General features: G+C 57.0%; 1 protein-coding gene across 1 annotated transcript; it reads left to right on the top strand.

The window, feature by feature from the left end:
* Positions 1-1934: 1934 nt before the first annotated feature.
* On the top strand, positions 1935-21116 carry HSPA12B (heat shock protein family A (Hsp70) member 12B). The gene is made up of 13 exons (XM_082744511.1): positions 1935-2062; positions 7891-7949; positions 9730-9827; positions 10814-10938; positions 14220-14406; positions 14739-14843; positions 15137-15253; positions 17042-17216; positions 18131-18217; positions 18660-18764; positions 18877-19135; positions 19639-19742; positions 20341-21116. The coding sequence occupies exons 2-13, from the start codon at positions 7907-7909 to the stop codon at positions 20979-20981; spliced, it is 2046 nt and encodes a 681-aa protein (XP_082600637.1). The 5' UTR covers positions 1935-2062; positions 7891-7906; the 3' UTR covers positions 20982-21116.
* The last annotated feature ends 215 nt before the right edge of the window (positions 21117-21331 follow it).

Genomic DNA, 21331 nt, shown 5'->3' with positions numbered 1-21331 from the left:
GAGAGTGGATGCGCCAAGGTCAGAGTGGGAAAGCCTGGCCTGGAGACAGGCTGCTCCTGGGAGGATACTCTCAGAGGCTGAGCCTTCCTCCAGCTTCCCCACCCCGGGAGAAGCAGAAAGTCGGTGAGGTCAGTGGGTGGGACCACAGTGGCCCTGGGAGGGGAGAGGAGGGTGTTGCAAGGGCACAGAGAGAGGGTGGTAAAGGCAGGGGCTCTGCAGGATCCTTGTGCATGACCTCCTGGGCCCAAACCTGCTGGCAACTGAGTCGAACATTCTCGAATTTGAGGATTCACTGGGATTATTTGCTGTCCTTCTCTTCTGTTAGACTGGAAGCTGCCCAAGGGTGGGGCCTGTGAGTCCCAAGTCAGACTGAGAGGGCCTAAAATGGGGGGTGGGGTGGGGACAGAAGGCTGCCAAGTGGGAGGATGCTGAGGGTTGAGAACCCCTTACCATGAGTCTTCTTACTCCTGCTCAGAGTGAAGCCCTCAGAGATGAGCCAATAGGTAGAGCTCCAGGTCGGGAGGGAATGAAAGCACAGTGGAAGGGCAAAGGAAAAGGAGAGACAGGCTGCGTTGGCGGGGCCAGACCCTTTGCCTTGTCCCCATATACTCCCCTGCAGCCACGTCGGCCCTCCCAGGCTTTGTTTAACCTCTGGAATGACATGAAGGGCTGACAGCCCCCGTCACACACCCGTCACAGACCCAGACAAGTCCAAACACATGCACAAAGACACACATCTATCATATACACAGACACAAAGACACAGTCACACAGACGTCCCAAGAGACGCACTTAACACATGAACATGGAGTTACTGGCATCCAGAGCCGCACTCACACTCGCAGACGCACACACTCCCCGGAGCAGCCAGTGGAGGCTGCTGATTGGATGCTTTGCTGGCTTACTGACTAGCTACAGACGACCGGAGCCCTCTGGTGCAGCACACCCCAACCCCGGCCTTGCTGCAGGGGTGCTCCAGGGCAGTGCCCTGGATCAGAAGGGCAACAAGCCCAGGAAATGTGGCACTTTAGCTGATGAGCTTTTAAAGATGGGCAGTGGGCCGGGCCTAGGCCCTCCAGAACCAGGAGGTGATGGAGGGCAAGGTAAGTTAGCTGCCTTAGAGGGGCTTAGCTGAGAGGGGTCTCCATCTGGCAAACCCCTGTTTGGAGCCATGTCTGAGCATCTCCCCACCCACCCCCACCCCCACCCCCACCCAGGGCCTGGTTAGGACAGGAAGGCTGTGAGCGCTCTAAGGAAAGGGGCTGGGTGCTCTTTGAGGAGGCTGGGTGAGTTCCCAGTGAGCCCCCTGCCAGAAATGGGGCCCCAGCCTTCGAGAACCCTTCCTCAATGCCCCAAGCTTCATCAAGGACAGAGCTAGGCCCCAGCCTGGGGCCCAAGGGGCTGACCTCACCTTGGATTCCGCCTTTTCTGTCTGACCCTTGGAGACCTGGCTAGGGCTGGGGGGAGGAGGGGCGGTGAGGAGAGTAGGATGGGCTGGGGACTGAAAGGAGTCTGGGCCAGGGGACGGGAGGGGTCTGGGGCCAGGACCCTCCCTCACCAGCGGCTAGGCTCGGGAGTTTCGAGCTGCGCTGGCCTGAGCTGAGCCCCGAGGTGGGCCCTTTGGGGAGGGGAGGGGGAGCCCCTCCGCCGCCTGCCGGCAGCAGGAGGCCGACGAGGGGTCTGGAATTCCTCTTCCCTCCCTCCACCTCCCCTCCTCACCCTTCCCTCCCACCCCCGGGGCTGCGGGCTGGGCGGAGTGGGGAGGCGCAGCGGCGGGGCGCTGGAGGGGCGCAGGGAGGGGCCGCGACGCGGGGCCGGGGTGGGCCCCTCGGAGAGGCCCGCGCAGGCAGGCCCCGCCCCGGCCTCGCACATCTGGGCAGGGAGCGCGCGGCCATCCGGCCTGGGGGAGGGGGCGGCGGCCGGGGTGGGCGGCGCGGGGCGAGCGGGAGGCGCGGGCTGGGCGCACGTCGAGGGCAGCGGCCGCCGCGGCGGGGCACAACCACGGGCTGCGGGCCCGGGATCGAGGCGGCTGGACGGAGGTCGAGCTGTCGGGAGGGCGGAGGTGAGTTCTGAGCGGGGGAGGGGGGGCTCCCAGAGGAGAACGGCGGCTTGGTGTGTGCCGTCCTGGGGGTCCTGGGCTGTCGGCTGAGGGCCCCCCGCCCCCCGAAAGACTTCCTAACCCTGGGCAGCCAGGCTGGGGACAGATCCTTCAAGCCGTTCTCTCCAGTGGGGCTGCGGGTTCAGAATAGCAGTTGGAGCGGCGATGGTGGGCTCCCACCCTGGCGTCGGGACCCCACACCGGCTCTGCGGAGTTTGGGGGACTGAGTAGACCCCTGTGCCCCGGTAGGGGTGGGGTTTGGGAGCTGGGAGGTCTGCTCCAGTAAGCCAGTTTGTGGAGGATACAATGCCTACACCAGAGGTGGAGACCTGGGGTTGAGTGGGGGGGGGGGGGCACCTGGTCGAGGAAGGGGGTTCCTAGGGCCTATGGTCCGGGAAGCTCGAGAGTGGCACAGTGGCCAGGATGCTGCAGTTCCTGACTGTGGGCAGGCCTCCGCACACAGGGACCTCTGGTTTCTTTCTGTGAGGCCGGCTGGGGGGCCCAGGTGGCCAGGCGTCTGGGCTCCATGTCTGGGCAGTGGACACAGTTTGTAAAGCAAGCTCCTGCGGGGCAGAGAGACTGGGAAGGAGTGAGCTCTAAAATATGGTCTCCCTGTGAGACCAAGTGCAGCACTGGAGCCCTAGAAGGGAAGGGAGGTGAGGGGGTACTGGTGGGCAGAGGATGGGAGGGGCTTCAGTGGGCTCTGCCGGACAGAGGTTGTTTGTGAACCGATTTGTGAACTGACTGCTGCGGTGATGAGGACCCAACGGGGGTGGGGCAGGATGTATGGGGGGAAAAAAGCTGAGGACAGGGAGGGGCCCCTACGAGGCCATTTATGCCTCCCCCTGCCCCAGCCCAGGAGGCAGCCCCCCTACCCCACAGGCTCCTCATGGTCCCTCTCCTTGAGGGTTCCTTTCCACAGACAGACTGGGGCAGCCCTTTGGGTGCCATTTCTCATTTGTCGGTTCTTGGCCCTGGTTGGTCTAGTCTGTGGCTTGGGAGAAATGCCTGTGGCCTCGCTGCCTCCTGACAGGGTCCTGTTCCGTTAAAGAGCTGGCAGGATATTGAGCAGAAAACAGTGGACGGGAGAGGCAGGGTCCAGTGAAGAGAAGCGTGCAGGGGAGAGAGGGGTACTGTAAAGATCTGGGTGGGCTCTTTGTCCTCATGGGCAGAGGACAGGTATGTGTGGAGAGGTGAAATCCAACAACACCATGTACCCTCAGTGCTCTTTGGGGACATAAGTATCCAGCCTTAATTTCCCCTCTCCAGGAAGAGATTCTTGGAGAATATTCTCCATCAGGCCCAAAGTCCTTCCCTTTTGTGAGTCTGGGAAGCATTCTGGAATGGGAGTCTCAGTTTCCGAGTTCTTGGACTGAGCCACACCCTGTCCTGGCCCCGGGTGAAAGATAGGTCATACCTATTGGGTAGAAGTCAGGGCCAGGCGTCAATATGAAGCTTGAGATGAGAGAGCAATATGAAGCCAGGGGCTAGGGATCAGTCCATAGGAGGGTGAAGGGGGTGTCTGTGAGCAGGGTAGGGGTCAGGCTAGGGCCAGAGTTTAGTCTGTGCTTGTTGCCAGGAAATGAAGTTACTTTCTGTGTAAATCAAACTGCCCTACCCAGTTATGCTCAAACCCCTAAGCATCACCAGTCTGAAATTAGTGGGCCCCTGGGGTGGGGGTCTACTTTGCCCCATCTCCAGCTATGGCTACTGCCCAGTCCTAGCTTTGGGGAACGAGTGTTGTCCTGATTAGCACTCATGATTAGAGTGCCTCTCCGAGTCCCACTCAGAGTGCCTCATGATTAGCACTGTCCTTAAATGTTTCTGGGTGTGTATGCATGGTGGGGAGGTGTCCCAAAGACACATAAGGCTGCCGCCCCCTTCTACCACCATCTCTCAAAGAATCATCAGGATCCTCCTCTAACACAGAGGGATTCAAGTCCTCCCTCCCTCGCTAAAGAACTCAGAATGATTAGAATAAGTCTCAATAAGACCAAAATTTCTGGGGCACCTGGGTGGCTTCATCAGGTAAGTGTTAAGTGTCTGCCTTGGGCTCGGATCATGATTCCCAGGGTGCTGGGATCAAGCCCTGTGTCAGGTTCCCTGCTCCACGAGTCTGCTAATCCTGCTTCTCCGTCTCCCTGTCACCCGCCCCCATCCCACCATGCTCTCTCTCATTATCTCTCTCTCTCAAATAAATAAATAAAATCTTTTTTTTTAAAGACCAAAACTTATAACAAGAGAAAATTTAGAATCTATACTATGAAGGAAAAGAACAACTGCTCTCATCTGTCCCAAGTCCTGCATTTATCAACCACCTTCCTTACCTGGACTTGTCACTTTTTTTTTTTCTAAGATTTTATTAACTGATTGACAGAGAGAGGGCATGCACAAGCAGGAGAGCAGCAGAGGGAGAGAGAGAAGCAGGGTCTCCGCTGAGCAGGGAGCCAGATGCGGGGCTCGATCCCACAACCCCAGAATCATGACCTGCACTGAAGGCAGACGCTTAACCGACGGAGCTACTCAGTGCCCCAGAACTTGTCAGTCTTAACAAGCCCTTGTGTGACCCATTTTATAGGATAGACACTGAAGCACAGAGAGGTGACATGATGTACTCTGACCAGATGCCGTAATAGGCCCTTGCCTACCCTGAGACCCCCGAGGAGGGGCACTCTGTGTTCACATACTCAGAGATGGGAGATAATTGGAACAGGCAGCTTCAGATAGCTGGAGGATTGTAGCACACAGTTTGGACATGGAATCCAGCTTAGAGTGATGACTCCAGAGTCTTTTTTTCCTGGTGGTTCTAGATTGATTCTCCTCCAAAAACAATAGCATTGGTCCAGAAAAGCCATTCATTCATTCAGCCACTTAGCACAGAGCCTGACACAAACAAAGAAATGCTTAGTATTTGCTGAAGAATTGAGACAAGCATACATAGGGCTTCTCCCTTGTGGCCTTGATCTAGCCACGTGTGCGCTGGTGAATGTTTTACTGTCAACTCTCTCAGAGGAAGAAAAACCTGATATATAGTGTTTGCCAATTTCAGTGGTGTAAATGCTTCCATCATGGCTGGTTTTAAGTTTCCCAGGTGCTGTCAATCAGTGCAGAGTTGGGAAGACACCCACAATCAGCTGCTAGGGCTGGGGAGAACCTCCTCCCGCACGTCACTCCCTTCCCCTGAGCTGAGCCTGTGTCTGGCTCTCAGGGCTCATACCCATGCCCACTATTTGCTCTCCCTTTTCTGAGCACCACCCTGCAACTCTGAGTGCCCACAAACAGGCATTCCTGGGCCTCCAACATGTGCCGCAACAGTGTGGCAGCACGACTGTAGGTGTCTGGAAATTTCTATGGTGCTGGCCATGGGGGAATATTCTGGATATGCCTGAGTGTCCATCTGCCCTGGGGCTGGGCTGTGTCAACTGTGTGTGAGCAAGGGCGTGCACATGCATGTTCATGTGTGTGCTTACATGTCATGGCATCCAGATCTGTGTCTGCCTGTGTTCTATTAGCAAATCTCCTGATCAGGCCACTGACTACAGAGAGGGAGTGGGCTCTGAGCAGCCTTACCTTAATCTGGGGGGACTGCCAGGTCCACAGGTGAGGATAGTGGCATGGGTGATGACTGGCCCAGGGACACATCAAGGGGCACCTCTCAAACTCAAATGTGCCCAGAACCACGGAGGATCTTGTTAAAATGCAAGTTCTGACTCGTTAGTTCTTGGGCAGAACCTGAGGTTCTGCATTTCTGATTGCAATGCAGGGGCTGCAATGCTGCTGCCTCTAGCCCAGCCCCTAGAACTTCACAGACACAAACTCAGGTTCCTCCCATCTTAGAAAGGAAAATGAAAACCCATCCCCCCCTCCTCGAGCTTTCTGTTGCTCTAGCTACTGTCCTCCCACCAGCTCCTGATCTCAGCCAAGTTTCTTGTAAGTGCCCACTGTGTTCTCCTTAGCTCTGCTTGCTTCTTGCCTAGGCTCCCTTGACTTGTACCTCATTTCCATCGTTCTGCCAAAATGCTGGCCCTGGGCCATTAAAACAGGTGTTTCGAGACTCATCAAATAACCTCTAAAGGCATCTAATTTCATGCACATCTCTTAGATCTGAGATCTTCCTGAAACCATAGCAGGCATCTGGACTCCTCGGGCAGCCCGCCTTCCCCCAGCCAGCCTTCTGTGCTGGTGCTCCCTTCTCTTCCCGCACGACTCCTCACCAGGCACCCCCGGGAACCAAGACTCCCAAAGGCGCCTCTCCATCTCAGCTTTCTCTGAGCTTGCATCATACACCAGCCGGCCCCTTAGGCTATTCTCTCCACGGTTGCAAAACTGCACCCAGAACTCTGCCCCTGGCCCCTGCCAGCCCCACCTTCTCCAGTATTCTCCACCTCACTGTCCACCTCCGAGCTCCAGTCGGACAACGTCACCCTTGACACCTGCTTCTTCGCAAAACCCCCATATCCAGTCTGGCCATCTGCTGTCAGCCCTGTTGGGTTTTTTGTTTTTTTTTTTTTTTTAGGTTTTTATTTATTTATTTGACACAGAGAGAGAGAGAGATCACTAGTAGGCAGAGAGGCAAGCAGAGATAGAGGAGGGGAAGCAGGCTCCCGCCGAGCAAAGAGCGTGATGCGGAGCTCGATCCCAGGACCCGGAGACCACAACCCGAACAAAGGCAGAAGCTTAACCCACTGAGCCACCCAGGCACCCAGCCCTGTTGATTTTACCCTCTAACTTAACCTTAACCTCTAACTTTTAACCTCTATCTTCAGAACTCCACCTCTGTCTCAAGACACACGGCCACCACCATCTTCTGTTACCTGGAGCCCTGATGGGGCTTCTGCTTCCCTGCCAGCTGCTGTGATCTGCACCCTCCCTATAGCCTGGGAGGTTTTGTAAAATGCAGGTCACACCCCCATCTCTACTCTGCTACTTCAGACCTTTCCAGATTTGCTGTTGTCCTTCATATAAAACCAGATCTAAAATAGGGAGCCCAAGAGCTTCCTGGATGGCTCAGCTGTCTGTCTGCCTTTGGCTCAGGTCATGATCTCAGGGTCCTGGGATGGAGCTCAGCTCCTTGGGCTCCCTGCTCGGCAGGGGTGTCTGCTTCTCCCTCTCCCTCTGCCCCTTCCCCCTGCTCACACGTGCTCTCTCTCTCTCTTTTTCTCAAATAAATAAATAAAATCTTCAAAAATAAAAGTAAATAAATAAATGAAATAGGGTCCCCAAGGGCCTGCCCACAGGATTAGCCCAGCCCGGCCTAGCCCAGCCTCTCTCTCCAGCCTTACCAAGCCTTTCTGCCTGGTTTGTATCCAGCTGTGGACCTTGACAGCATCGTTTGTAAACTCAAATGCACTTGGGTGATTCTCTAACCCTTATCATTCTCCCCACCAGGCTGTGGGCCTCTGGGGCAGCAGCAGTGTCTCTCTGGGTCGCAGATGTCCGCCAGCACCTGGCACAGAGTGGGCACTTGAAAACATGCAGGAACAACCTGATTCCAACAAAGCCGCTGTTGAGATGTTTTCTGAGACAAGTGGGGACTGTGGGACTGAACGTTAGATAAGCCTGAGAAATTACTGTTCATACTATTAAACGTGAGGTCGGTGTGGTGACCCTGTTTTTAAAAATCTTTCTCTGTTGGAGAGACATATTAAAGAATTTATAGGTGAAACAACACGATGCCTGGGACTCGCTTCAAAGAACTTCAGCCAAAAGCAAGCAAAGAAAATAAATAAGCATTCAGGGAGGAAACAAGGGAACAAATAAATGCCATTCTGTTTGTCTGTTCCTGCTCACAGTCCCAGGCCTGCAAAGATGCTGGCGGTCCCAGACATGGGTCTGCAGGGGCTGTACATCGGTAAGTCTCCCCTCCCCCCGGCCCAACCCTGGCCCTGACCCACCACTGCACTCACCTTGGCACTGAAACCCACCCCTAGTCTGCCCATGGGTGCCTCTCCCAGAAGAGATTGCTGAGCAAATGTGTGTGTGCAGAAAGGTTGGTGCACACAGGGCTGTGTACGTAAGTGTGTGTCTTTGAGTGTGTGTGTGCACGGTGGGGGGGTTCTTCCCAGGACTATATGAATGTGGGTGTCTTGAGGAGGGTCTGTGTACCCGGGACCTGGTATGAGTGTGTGTGTCTGTGTCTGTGTCTTCCTGCCGGCAGGTCTCTGTGTGCAGGGCCTCGTGTGAGAGCGTGTGTATTGGCAGGTGGCTTTGCACGCATGGAATTCTGTGTGTATATGCCTGCAGTGGCCTGCGGCCTGGCCTGGGAGCAGGCTCTACATTCTCTGCAGGGGTGGGAGGCCAGGAGGCAGGAGGGACACTCCTCAGGAAGTCCATTAACAAAGACCTGGCGGGCTGGGCCTTCCTTCCTGCCTCCCTTCCCAGGCTCAAGCCACAGCAGCTCAGCCCCTCAAGCTGGGGCTGCTGGCAGGGCCCAAGCCCGGACCTGCCACTTAGAAAAAAGGAGCCCTGGGAGAACCCTCCGGCACCTCAAGACAGACTCTGGCCCTGGCCAGGCACTTCGAGTCCCCTCATGCCTCACATATGTTCCTGGGGTACCCCAACACCAGGGAGAGTGGGGACCTAGTAGGGCACAAGGCAGGACAGCTGCTGAAGAAACATAGGCCCCAGGCCTGGCTCAGCCTGAAGCCTGCCAGACCAGTTCAACATGTCCACAGGTCTTCACACCAGACCCTGTCAGCCTCCCGGGCCAGCCTTCCTGTCCCCACACCCGAATCTCAGGGCGCCCCAGTACCCGGGGCAGGGGCCTTCTCAGGGCCCAGTGTGGTGATGAGGCACCACCAGCCCACACCTAGGGAATAACCAGCCAGGCAGGCCCTTAAGCTGCCTGATCCTCCAAGCCAAGCTCTGGGCTGCCTTCTGGAGCTTCTCTGCTCCCTCCCAGCAAAGATCCAGCTTGGTCCTGAGCCTGTGAGAGGGTTTCAGTGGGGCCTCCTTCCCCCAAATGCCGGCTCCACGTTCCTGTGTGTCATGGGGAAGGGAGGCTCAGAATCCAACTTCCTAGTGTTGTGGACACCCCCCAGCTCAGGGCTGGGCCACGGGAAGTACCATTCCCCTTCTCGATCTTGACCAAGCAGCCAGCTGGGCCTATGCTTGGCCCTTAGTGGAGGGAGGGAGGGTGGAAGGGAGGGAGGCAGATTCCCTCGGGTCCTGATCAGGACCATTTGGCCAAACTCTATTGGGGAGCGGAGGAGCCCCACCTTGGCCTCAGTTCCATCTGCAGTTCCCCACCTTTTCTGGTTTCTCTACCCTCCACCCCAGGATTCCACCCACCCCATCTCTCCTGCCCTTCTGTCTCTGGACTCAGGTGCCCCCCCCACCATCCCCCATAGTGCTTTTCTGTCTCTTCCCTCCCCTGCTGTGTCTGAGGGATGCTGGGGAAGACACTAGGTGAGGTATGGGTTACCCTGCAGGGGAAGGTCACCTCAGATGGATAACAAACTGTTAGTCTGCCCCTGCCTCAGTCTTGTCCTTCCTCCCCTCCCCCACTAGTCCCCCTTCTCCTGCAGGGTGTCTCTTGCCTCAGTCCAGTAAGGACTGATGGAGAACCTCCCAGGGCCTGGCCACCCGCCCCTACCCTGATTGTGCTAGAGTGACTTGCCCTCTCTTTGCAGGCTCCAGCCCTGAGCGGTCCCCTGTGCCTAGCCCGCCCGGCTCCCCAAGGACCCAGGAAAGCTGTGGCATTGCCCCACTCACACCCTCGCAGTCTCCAGTAAGCTTGGGAGCAGGGCTCCCGGTGGTGGGTGGCCTGGGTGCTATGGAGATGGGCGTGCTCCAGAGAACAAGGCCTGGTGTTTGGCAGAGGCCTGGCAGGGCCCGGGCTGGGCTGGAGGTGGCACCATGCCTCTTACCCCTGCACACTCCATTCATATCCCCCCCAGAAGAGTTAGCCTCTGGTGACCTAGGACTATAGGGGTAACAGTTCTATTCCGGTGAGCCCCACGTAACTTCCACCCAAACAGCCCTGCTCCAGAATGCCATCCGTGGACCAGAGCCTGCCTAGGGCTGGGGGACTTCTGAGCCTCTAGTGACTTCAGGTCCTTAGAGCACTCGGCCTCCTAGAGTTGCTCCCCCTCCTGTCGACCACAGCCCTCCCTGAATACAAGTTATATCTGGGAGAGACAAGACACATTGCTAAAAATTAGTTTGGAAACTACTAGCTTGAAGTATCCAGGATGTAACCCTCCCTCGAACTCCCTGGGTCACCCCACCCAGGATGGCCTCCGCCTAATGATCCAGCCTGGGGATTGCCTTGTTCTCCGGAGCCCAGGCCTGGCCTGGGAGAGGGAAGGAACCGCAGTGGGCCTGTGCACTGGCCTTTCTCCTCTGCCATAAACCCGACAGAGTCTGGTTGTCTCACTGTGGCCACAGACATCTGGGGGGTCAAATATACACAGGTCCGTGTGTTACTGGAGCTGCCCTGAGAAGATGTGAGCTGGGGGTGGGGTCAGGCCGGCCAGGCAGAGGGCAGGCGGGAACCCAAAGAGGAAAGCAGGAGCTTAAGCCCTGGCTACAGAGGGCGACCGGAGAGGCCTTGGGATTCTGCGTAGTTGGCAGCTCAGCCTGGAGCCTGGGGAGGGGAGTGGAGCCCGGGCAGGTAACTGGAGGCAGCGCCAGTTGGGAATACAGCCAGAAAAGAGGAGGGGCTCGGGCACGCAGCCCTTGGCTGCTGCCTGACTCTGGGTCTTGCCCTCACAGAAGCCCGAGACCCGGGCCCCCCAGCACGCTCCCTTCTCCGTGGTGGTGGCCATCGACTTTGGCACCACCTCCAGTGGCTATGCTTTCAGCTTCGCCAGTGATCCTGAAGCCATCCACATGATGAGGTGAGGGTGGCTGGGCTGGGAGATGGGGTCAGGGGTCCTCAGTCCCGGGGCTGGGCCTGGTCTCAGAAGGACTGTCACTGAGGATCACATAGAGTCTGCCCAGAGCTCCCTCCATCCCTAGTACACACGCATATATACATATACATGTATTTTTTTAAATAAAAGTGGGAGGGGCACCTGGGTGGCTCAGTGGGTTAAGCCTCTGCCTTCACCTCAGGTCATGATCTCAGATCCTGGGATCGAGCCCCACATCGGGCTCTCTGCTCAGCAGAAGGCCTGCCTCCCCCTCTCTCTCTGCCTGCCTCTCTGCCTACTTGTGGTCTCTCTCTCTCTGTGTCTAATAAATAAATAAAACCTTAAATAAATAAATAAAAGTGGGATATCCTACAACTTGCCTTACTTTAAACTTCCAACATTATTTTGTAGATGTTTGTGTCAACACATAAAGCCACAATTTCATTTCATTTCTCTTTTCTTTTCTTTTCTTTTCCTTTCCTTTCCCTCTTTCTTTTTTTCTTTCTTTTGCTTTCAAATCCACCTGCATTATTTTTTCATTAAAAAGGAAGAAGAAAAGGCACCAAGCAAACAACACAAACAAGGCAGCCACCTTGGGCTCAAGCTCCCTTGGGCTCTGAGCATGCATCTTGGTTGACATGCCTGTTCTCTGTATCAGCTTCTGTTGAAGGCACAATTTCTTTTAATAGTTGCCTAGTATCCCACAGTACGGGTGTGTCATAATTCGCCCATTTTTCTGTTGATGGTTTTAAGAGGCTTCTTCCCCCTGATCGTTCACTATTACAAAAAGTGCTGTGATGACTAGCCTTCCTCAAACACCTGTGCTGGGATGTGTGTGCGGGAGACACGCAGATTGCTAGGGTGAGCCCCTCAGTGGAGGTCAAAGACGTGAAGGATCAGAGGGGTCACTAAGGTAACAGGTCACACAGTTGTTGGGAAGGAGATGTGCAAAGAACCCATTCTGATGTAGCCGAGCTTTATTTGAGCAATACATTTTTAAAAAGATTTTATTTATTTGAGAGAGAGAGAGAGACATAGTTAGAGAGGGAACACAAGCAGGGGGAGTGCGAGAGGGAGAAGCAGGCTTCCCTCCAGCAGGGAGTCCGATGTGGAGCTCTATCCCAGGACCTTGGGATCATGACCTGAGCCAAAGGTAGACGCTTAATGACTGAGCCACCCAGGTGCCCCCAAACGCTCCATTTTTTGACACTCCCCTCCAGGCCTCAAAACCCTGATCCTTTGAATGTGTCTTAGTGTAGCTGCAGCCAATAGGTGGAAGAGCTTTCTAGAAGACCCCAAAGCTCTAACCCACACTGGGACAGGGGAGTGAGGGGCTTCGCCTGGACCAGGGAGGGTAGATGGCAGGGTGGATGGAGAGACAAACGTAAGGGTCGCTTCCTCACAGATACAGCCGACCTGTGTTGTATGCACAGGAACCGTCCTCCCCTTTCTCTGCTCCATCCACCTCCACACAAGGCCACACAGGTTCCGGGCACGTACAGCCCTCTAGGAGCTGCAGGGCATCCCGTAAGTGACTGAGGCCATGCTGGATTCCATGCTGGGGCTGAGGACCAAGCAAGGACACTGTCCCTCTGTCTTGTGGAGAGGACAATCACTGGAAGTAACTGGAGGACATCTTGGCTTGCCTCTCCACCCCTACCAGCCACCGAGACCTGTAATCTCTATCTTCCTAATATCTCTGGGACACCCAGTCACTTCTTTCCATGGCCACCAACCCTAAGTTCAGCCTCACCTTCTCTCACCTGGATGGGAGCAATAAATATCCTTCTCTCTGGTATTCCTTCTCCATTTTTCCTCCCCTCCAAGCTGTTGCCACCTGGGGACTGTGACCTTCCTTTTTCTTCTTTCTCTCTCTCTTTGACTGGCTAAGTGGCTTTATTAGCGAAAGCCAGGATTAAGGACTTAAGAGTTGGCACTGGGGCCCTTCTTCTGGTCAAAGGTGGGCAAAGCATTAACAAAGCAGCAGTTCTACACCCACTGCTTGGCCTGTCCTGTCTTCTTTTTCTCCTGTTTGGCCACTTTGGGTCTTCCCTCCTACTCTCCCAGCACAGCCCAGGGAACCACAGAATTTCCCTCCAAGCATATGGATCGTTCCTTCCATCCATCACTTCTTCTCCAGAGTGGTCAGAGCCTCCACCCGACACTGGCCCTGGAAGCTTCATCTTCTGAGTTGTGCCTGCCAGGAACAGGACTTGATCTCCTTGGAGGTGCCCTCCAACAAGTCTGCTTGAGCCTTGATCTGGGCTATCATGCCCTGGCCAGTCTCTGCAAGGGTGTGTAGGCCCTGGGCATGATCAAAAAGCTGTGTACCAGCAGCTGAACAGTGGTCACCACTGCTCCCACCACAAAGATCAACCAGGGACCTTTCTAATGGCAGATGAATCTAAGAATCTAAGAATCTTCATTCTTCTACTTAAGAACCATCAAGACAGAATTCAGACATGGCATTTGACTCTTTTCCTTAGCTGACTTTAACATTCCTGGATTTTCTTTGACTGCATAGAACCTATAGCTGATTCTCCCAGATCATTCACACCTCTAAACTTTTGCACATACTGTTCCTTCTGCCTGGATTCCCAGTTCCTTCCCTTAAAGCCTGCAGGGATAAGCTTGGCCTAGAAGTGTCAGGGCCTCTGAGAAGGCAGAGGAAGGGGAGAAAGAAGTTGCCAGGCCAATGAACTAGACAGGGAGTTCTGGGTGGAGATCCAGATGGCACCTGCAGATGGGTAGGTTTGGAATCTGTTTCAGGTTTTAGGGTACTGCTGGAGGTACAGTCAGCTGGGGTGTAGCTGCCGAGGTGGGTCAGCTAGGAATGATTAATGCCTTGAAGGAGCTTGGCCGCGGAACACAGCCTGGAGGAGGGCGAATAGTCTGGCTGGGAGAAAGCCTCGGCGGGGGTCCTCTAGGGGTCCATGAGGAGGCCAGACCTAGGCAGGTAGATGATGGCTTGCTTCTGCTTAAGAGTACGGGGAGGCGAAGTCCAAAGGTGTACCTCATGGGAGGAAGCAGGATAGGGCGGATCCCATGAACACCATTTATGGAGATTTAACTGGATGCCCAGCACCATCTTCACAAGAATCCTAAGAGGTAGGTACTATTATTATTTCCATATTACGTGTAAGAAGACTGAACCTTAGGAAGGCTAGGTGGCCTGCCCAAGGTCGCATAGCTCATCCCCAAGCCAGTACCCAACCCCACGAAGGGAGGGTTTCTCTGACCACACTGACAGCCCTGTGCCTCCACAGAAAATGGGAGGGCGGGGACCCAGGAGTGGCCCACCAGAAGACCCCCACGTGCCTGCTTTTGACCCCGGAGGGCGCCTTTCACAGTTTTGGCTACACCGCCCGCGATTACTACCACGATCTGGACCCTGAGGAGGCACGAGACTGGCTCTACTTCGAGAAGTTCAAGATGAAGATCCACAGCGCTACTGTAAGGCACATCCTGGCTCCGGGCCGCCCCAGCCAGGGAGGCGGGGCCAAGTGTGGAAAGGGAGGGGCTTACGGAAGGGGAGCAAGGTAAAAGAAGAGGCGAGGATGAGGGGGCGGAGCTTGGGAGCCAGTGGGGGCGGGGCAGGGGGTGGGGCTAGGATTAGAGGAGAGGCGGTGCTGACGAGAGGGGCTGGAGACAGAACTAATGTGTGATTAGCGGGGACGCTCTAGGGGCGAAGCAGCAGGAAATGGGGGTGATTTTCAGAGAGAGAGGTCGTCAGGAAGTGGGGGCAGAGCTATGGCCTTCTGCCGAATTGCCGGTGTCCCTGCCAGGATCTCACCCTGAAGACCCAGCTAGAGGCTGTGAATGGAAAGAAAATGCCTGCCCTGGAGGTGTTCGCCCACGCCCTGCGCTTCTTCAAGGAGCATGCCCTTCAGGTGCGCTGCGACCCCATCCCTCCCCACCGGGGCACGGACCCCTAGGTCCATTGTCTCCTCTTAGCCTATCCATCAGGGCTCAGAAGCCATCTTCTCCAGCCCCTGCCTTTCCGTCTGATGGAGACTGCATGGGATGTACAGGTGTTGGGGAGGGGCGCGTTAGGAATTCTTCCAGTTCAGCTGGGAAGTCCTTCCTGAGGCATGATTAGCTCCTCCAGATCCCATACAAAGAAGTCTGAAGAAACCCCCTTAACCCAAGCCAGCGCACCCCTCACTGCCCCCTTCTACTCCAGGAGCTGAGGGAGCAGTGCCCATCGCTGCCAGAGAAGGACACTGTGCGTTGGGTGTTGACAGTCCCCGCCATCTGGAAACAGCCCGCCAAGCAGTTCATGCGTGAGGCTGCCTACCTGGTGAGCATGGGCAGGCAGAGCAGAGGGCAGTCACTCGGGAGGGGTCCAGGGAGGCCCCCAAGACCGTCCTTTACACACAACCCTGAACCAGTCATTGCATAAAGACCCCTGGCCTTCCCCTGCTGGGCATTTTGGAGGCTTGTTGCTACCAGAGAGGGTGTGAGCCTGCAGGAACAGAGAGCAGAGGGACGAGAGGCACAGCCCAGGCTGGCTTAACCTGTGTCTTAAGTCAGGTTTCCTAGAAGCAGAGCCCAAGATAGGGGTTCTTGTGCATGGGGTGTATTGGAAAAGAGCTCTCAGGAGCAAGAGTGAGGGAAATGGACAGGAGAAAGAGTTGAGCAGGAATGTGGTCTCAACCGGAGTCTAGCCTCCGCCTGATCCCATGGAGAGCACTGGAGGAAGAACTGTACCCATCAGCTGACCACAGTGAGGCAAGGTGGCGCTTTTCATGCATCCCTATCAGCCTGTCATTGGTTCCTTGGGGTGTGGGAGAAAGTTCTCCAAGGGACGTGGTTTCCATTCAGCTGAGGGCAGTTCTCCAGAGAAGAGGGCAGCTGGGACACAGAAGCCGCCAGCTATGGAGGGAAGTGATTTGCACCAATGCTCGCTGGGCTTCCTACCATAAGAAGCCCAAAGGTCTGGAGAATGGGAGGTGGTGTACAATTCAAGTCCCCCCACCTCCAGTGAGATGGGGTGGGGAAGAAGGGGAGCACAGCCTCCCAGAGCAAGACTTATTGCTTGATCCTCCCCCTGGGCCCTCAGGAAGATGCCCTAGGTCCTCTAAAAGGCCTGTTGGTACACCCCCTGGAAAATACCAGAACCCTCAACCCTCACACACCTGTTGGCCAGGCATGCCCAGGCACCAGGTCTGTCACCGGAAGGAGCTAACCCTGAGGCAGTGGGCATCCCCCCTGCAGAGACCAGGATGAAAGCAAAGCTGTGCCCAGCCAGAATAAACACCCCCCACCCTCGTGCCCTCTGCCAGTTTATCCACCCTGCTTCCTCCCACACCGTTCCCTGGCTGCCAGTTCAGGAAGGGCTGACCCTGGGCAGGAAGTCTCTACACCCACCCATCCCCAACCCCCACCTCATCAGAATCCAGGGAATCCCACAAAACCCTAAAGTACTTCCCAGAGGGATCCCCTGTCCTGATACAGGAAATAACAGATCCCAAGTGTTTTTCTCCCCTCAGCAGGCCCGTCCGGGTGCCTGCAATTTCACTGTTTGATTGTCTCCTGGTGCCTAGATCAGAGTTCTCCTGGGAGTGGGGAGTCCTGTGGCTACTGTCTGGCACCAGCCTGGTGAAGGAAAATGGTTCAGTGAGCCAAAGGGGAACCACCCCACACACACACACACCGTCTGGTCGTTACACCCCCATACACATACCCACTGTGCTGGGGTCTGAGCTAACACCCTCAGCCAGTGCTCAGCTGGCTAAGCCTGCACCTGTGAGGGGGACCTTGCTGCAGCCTGGGCCACCTTGGGCAGCTTGGAGAGGCAGATCCCAGGTGCTCTAGGTTTTCACTGTCTAGGGTCTCTTCCTGATGGGCAACGCCATGGTATTCTTGGCTGTGGCTGTGCCCCTCCCCAGGCTGGTCACAGGGTAGCTGTGAGGCAGCTCCAAGTTTGAGTGGCATGGAGGGGCCTGAGAGGCCTACCATGGGTTGGATGTGATGGGGAGGAACTGGGAGATCCACAGGCTCTGGCTGCTGCCCAGAGGTGCCATCTTATGTGTGACACCTGGCCCACGGTATTCCCTGGCCCTGCCCGCCCCCCACCAATCCCCAGGCTGGCCTGGTGTCCAGGGAGGACGCAGAGCAACTACTCATCGCCCTGGAGCCAGAGGCTGCCTCTGTCTACTGCCGCAAGCTGCGTCTACACCAGCTCTTGGACCTAAGCAGCCGGGCTCCAGGCAGTGGACGCCTGGGTGAACGCCGCTCCATCGATTCCAGCTTCCGGCAGGGTGAGCTGCCCCCAGGGGCACTGACCAATGGTATGACATTTGCCCTGGGAGGGTCAGAGGGACACTGAGGCCAAAGGCTCAGCCATGTCTGACATGAAGAAGAGACAACCTTCCCTCCCACCCCCCTGCCCCAACCCTCTCCAGCCCAGTCCGAGAGGACAGAAACATCTCTGATGGAATTCAGTCTGAGGGAGGAGGCACAGCCTTGACCTGGGGGAGTCCAATCTGAGGACAGAGATTTCACCTTGCCCTAGGAGATCATTGTCTGAGGAGGGTAGGACTCAGCCCCAGTCCTGAATCTGAAGGTAGGGGAAACCACCTGTCCTGAGGGGTGCTCAGGTACTAACAAAGGAAAAAGCCAGCCCCCACTCTGATCCAAGGTGGTCTTCAAGAGTTTCAACAGCCCCTGAACCAGTCACCTTTCCCATCCTAGTACATCAACTGTCATCCCCCTTCCCCCCACAAAAGCCCTGAGCTCCTGCTACTATGCTCAGGCTCCAGTGCCTGCACTGGGCACTGAGATAGCTATGATCAATCTTAGTCACTTTCCCAGATGCCATCTCCCATGACCCCCCTGGACCCCTCAGGACCTCCTCCCCTGGCCACACAAGATCCTCCAAACTGTCCTAACCCCAATCTTGCACTGCTGTGAGCCAGCCTGCATTAAGGGAATGTCCTGCAGCCAGAAATACTTCCCCTCAGCTATTGGTCACAGCACCTGAGTTTACCCCATAGGGTTTTTCTGGACCCTTCAAGGTTCAGCATTGCCTTCCCCTAGTTAGGAGTAGAGCAGGAGTTTCAGAACTGGCTGGTCCAGATGCTCGTGGAGGGTGCTGGTGAGAGGACGGGGGCCAAGCATGGTAGCTGAGGCACCTCCTTCTAACTCCACCGTCCTGCTGTACCTTGACCCCCAGCCCGTGAGCAGCTGCGCCGTTCCCGCCACAGCCGCACCTTCCTGGTGGAGTCTGGCGTTGGAGAGCTGTGGGCAGAGATGCAAGCAGGTGGGGAAGGAAGGACCAAGGGACGTTTCTTGGTTCCTGCGGGGAACATATACTGATAGGGGGCAAGGGAACATTCGCAAGGTGGGTGTCAGACCTTAAAAATCCCACCCCTCCTCCTCCATCAGCTGCATCTAACCTGGCCGTCTACTGTCACCTGCAGCCCCACCCCACTCAGCCACCCCCTAACTCCCACTTCTTGGCATTTTCCGCGGATGGTTGCAGAGTCCTGGAAACACTTTTCCCCAAAACCTGGTGCCCCTACCTGGTGGCCTAAGGTTCAAGCACCTGAAGTCCCTTACAGCCACCGCCCCCCCATCCTCCCTGCAGGCAAGGCTCCGGGCTGGGGCAGGGCTGGGGGCTGGGTGCTGGGTGAATCTGGAAGAGAGGCAGAGTTGAGGGTGCAAAGCAGGCCGGGAGTGTATGCTCACGCTCAGCGCCGCAGGAGACCGCTACGTGGTGGCAGACTGTGGAGGAGGCACGGTGGACCTGACCGTGCACCAGCTGGAGCAGCCACATGGCACCCTCAAGGAGCTGTACAAGGCATCTGGTGAGTAGCCAGCCAGCAGCACCCTTCATACCCTGTGTGCCCAGGCCCCCCTGCGCCCCCTGGACGGTGGAGTCTGCGCTGATGCCCCCCTCTTTACCCCTGCCGACGCCAGGCGGTCCCTATGGCGCGGTGGGCGTCGATCTGGCCTTTGAGCAGCTGCTGGGCCGCATCTTCGGGGAGGACTTCATCACCACCTTCAAAAGGCAACGGCCAGCAGCCTGGGTGGATCTAACCATTGCCTTCGAAGCCCGCAAACGCACTGCAGGCCCGCACCGCGCAGGGGCGCTCAACATCTCGCTGCCTTTCTCCTTCATCGACTTCTACCGCAAACAGCGAGGCCATAACGTGGAGACAGCCCTGCGCCGGAGCAGGTGGGTTTGGGGACCACAGACTCAAGCAGGGTTTGCCGGTGGGGTAGGCCCCCAGAAGGGAGGACGTGGGCCCCAGAGGACAGTGGGAGTGTGCCCCCACTGCCCAGCACGCATTTCTTGCCAGTGGACAGCAGGAGAGGGGCATGAACATCCCAGCTAGAATCCATGGCGGGAACTGGGACAGGAATCTTGAGCCCCGGCAGAAGGGCTGACATCTTTCTCCTCCCCGCACCACAGGGGACACAGGCGCCACACACACACACACACACACACACACACACACGGTGCCAGCCAGTGTGCCTTAGTTCTTCTGCCTAGAGACAAAGGGAGGCTCCTCTCCTGGGACTTCATGCCTGGAACTGGACCAGGCAGGCGGCTAAAGCCCCTGGGGTAGTGGGGCTGGGAGGACACACACTATGCAGTCAGCACCCAGGCACATTGGCCTGGAGCAGGGGTAGAACTCCAGACCCCCACCGATAAGCCTGTGCCCCCTTCACCAACAGCGTGAACTTCGTGAAATGGTCCTCACAGGGGATGCTCAGGATGTCTTGCGAGGCCATGAACGAGCTCTTTCAGCCCACGGTCAGTGGGATCATCCAGCATATAGGTGAGTGCCTGCCTGAGTCTTCCACTAACCCTGACATTCACGCTCAGATGCAGGAATGAGTGCAGTTCGTGATAATGCCTGGAAGCCTCCACACACCCGTACACTGAAATGAGACCCAGAATCATCTGAAACACCTGGAGGACACAGTGTAGTGGGTATTAAGAACTAGGTGGGATGATGTGTGTAGTCTCTTCTCTGACCGAGGTCAGGTGCCTCGGTTTCCTTGTTTATAAAATGGGGTAATAGTACCGGGTTCCCAAAAGTGTCATCCCAGGGATTTAAATGACCTCAAGTATCTAGAGACGTGCACAGTCGGCAGGAGCACTTAGTACACGCAAATGCACATCCTTGTCGCCCTCCACGAAGTGATGGGAGAAGCAGAGCCCGTGACGACTGCCCAAAGCACTCAATGAAAACGCTCCATGTTTCCCAGAACGCGGCTACCGTTTGAGGGTGTAGGAGCTAGTGTCTAGTTGTCATCCGGGTATGGGATGGCGGAGGGGAGGTGCCTGTGGCCACCGCGGCGGCCTCCGAGGCTGGGGCTCGCTCTCACCCCGCGTTCCCTCTTCTCTGTACCCCACCCTGCCCCCTCCCGCAGAGGCGCTGCTGGCGCGGCCAGAGGTGCAGGGCGTGAAGCTGCTGTTCCTGGTGGGCGGCTTCGCGGAGTCGGCTGTGCTGCAGCACGCGGTGCAGACGGCGCTGGGCGCCCGCGGGCTGCGCGTGGTGGTCCCGCATGACGTGGGCCTCACCATCCTCAAGGGCGCGGTGCTGTTCGGGCAGGCGCCGGGCGTGGTGCGCGTGCGCCGCTCGCCGCTCACCTACGGCGTGGGCGTGCTCAACCGCTTTGTGGCCGGGCGCCACCCGCCCGAAAAACTGCTGGTCCGCGACGGCCGCCGCTGGTGCACCGACGTCTTCGAGCGCTTCGTGGCCGCCGAGCAGTCGGTAGCCCTGGGCGAGGAGGTGCGGCGCAGCTACTGTCCCGCGCGGCCGGGCCAGCGGCGCGTGCTCATCAACCTGTACTGCTGCGCCGCCGAGGACGCGCGCTTCATCACCGACCCAGGCGTGCGCAAGTGTGGCGCGCTCAGCCTCGAGCTGGAGCCCGCCGCCGACGGCACGTCCTCCGGCCGCCGCGAGATCCGCGCCGCCATGCAGTTTGGCGATACAGAGATCAAGGTCACCGCCGTCGACGTCAGCACCAACCGCTCCGTGCGTGCCGCCATCGACTTTCTCTCCAACTGAGGGCGTGGTGCCAGCCCGACCCCATGCCAGGCCCCGCCCTCTTGCGATTGGGGGTCTGGGGTGTCGGTTTGCGGCGGACAGAGCTGCTGGTTCTGAAGTCAGCGCCTGCCCCCCACCCCGCCCTCCTGTCTGGGGAGCTGAGGTCGCAGGATGGGTGGGGACAGACTCTCGCTTTGGATTTGGGCCCGGGGCGGCTGACTGGAAGGCTTTAGAGCCCTGCCAAGCAAGGGCTGAGATCAAGGAGTCAGAAGAGGTTTGTAAGATGGTGCGCCCATAAGGGGTGATCCCGAAGGCAGAATGCACCAGAAGACCAAGTCCTGGCCTGAACTGGGGATGGGGGGGGGGGGGCG

The sequence above is a fragment of the Mustela nivalis genome (assembly GCF_964662115.1).
Source record: "Mustela nivalis genome assembly, chromosome: 8".
Lineage (NCBI taxonomy): Eukaryota > Metazoa > Chordata > Mammalia > Carnivora > Mustelidae > Mustela > Mustela nivalis.
Note: the sequence above shows the minus strand (reverse complement) of the source record. Positions and strands in the feature narration are given on the sequence as shown.

What these genes read in the sequence shown, in the direction of transcription:
- HSPA12B (XM_082744511.1), top strand. Translation starts at nt 7,907, where the DNA reads ATGCTGGCGGTCCCAGACATGGGTCTGCAGGGGCTGTACATCG. An exon ending in CGATTCCAGCTTCCGGCAGG is followed by an intron (nt 17,217 to 18,130) that starts GTGAGCTGCCCC and finishes CTTGACCCCCAG; the next exon opens with CCCGTGAGCAGCTGCGCCGT. An exon ending in ACAGCCCTGCGCCGGAGCAG is followed by an intron (nt 19,136 to 19,638) that starts GTGGGTTTGGGG and finishes CTTCACCAACAG; the next exon opens with CGTGAACTTCGTGAAATGGT.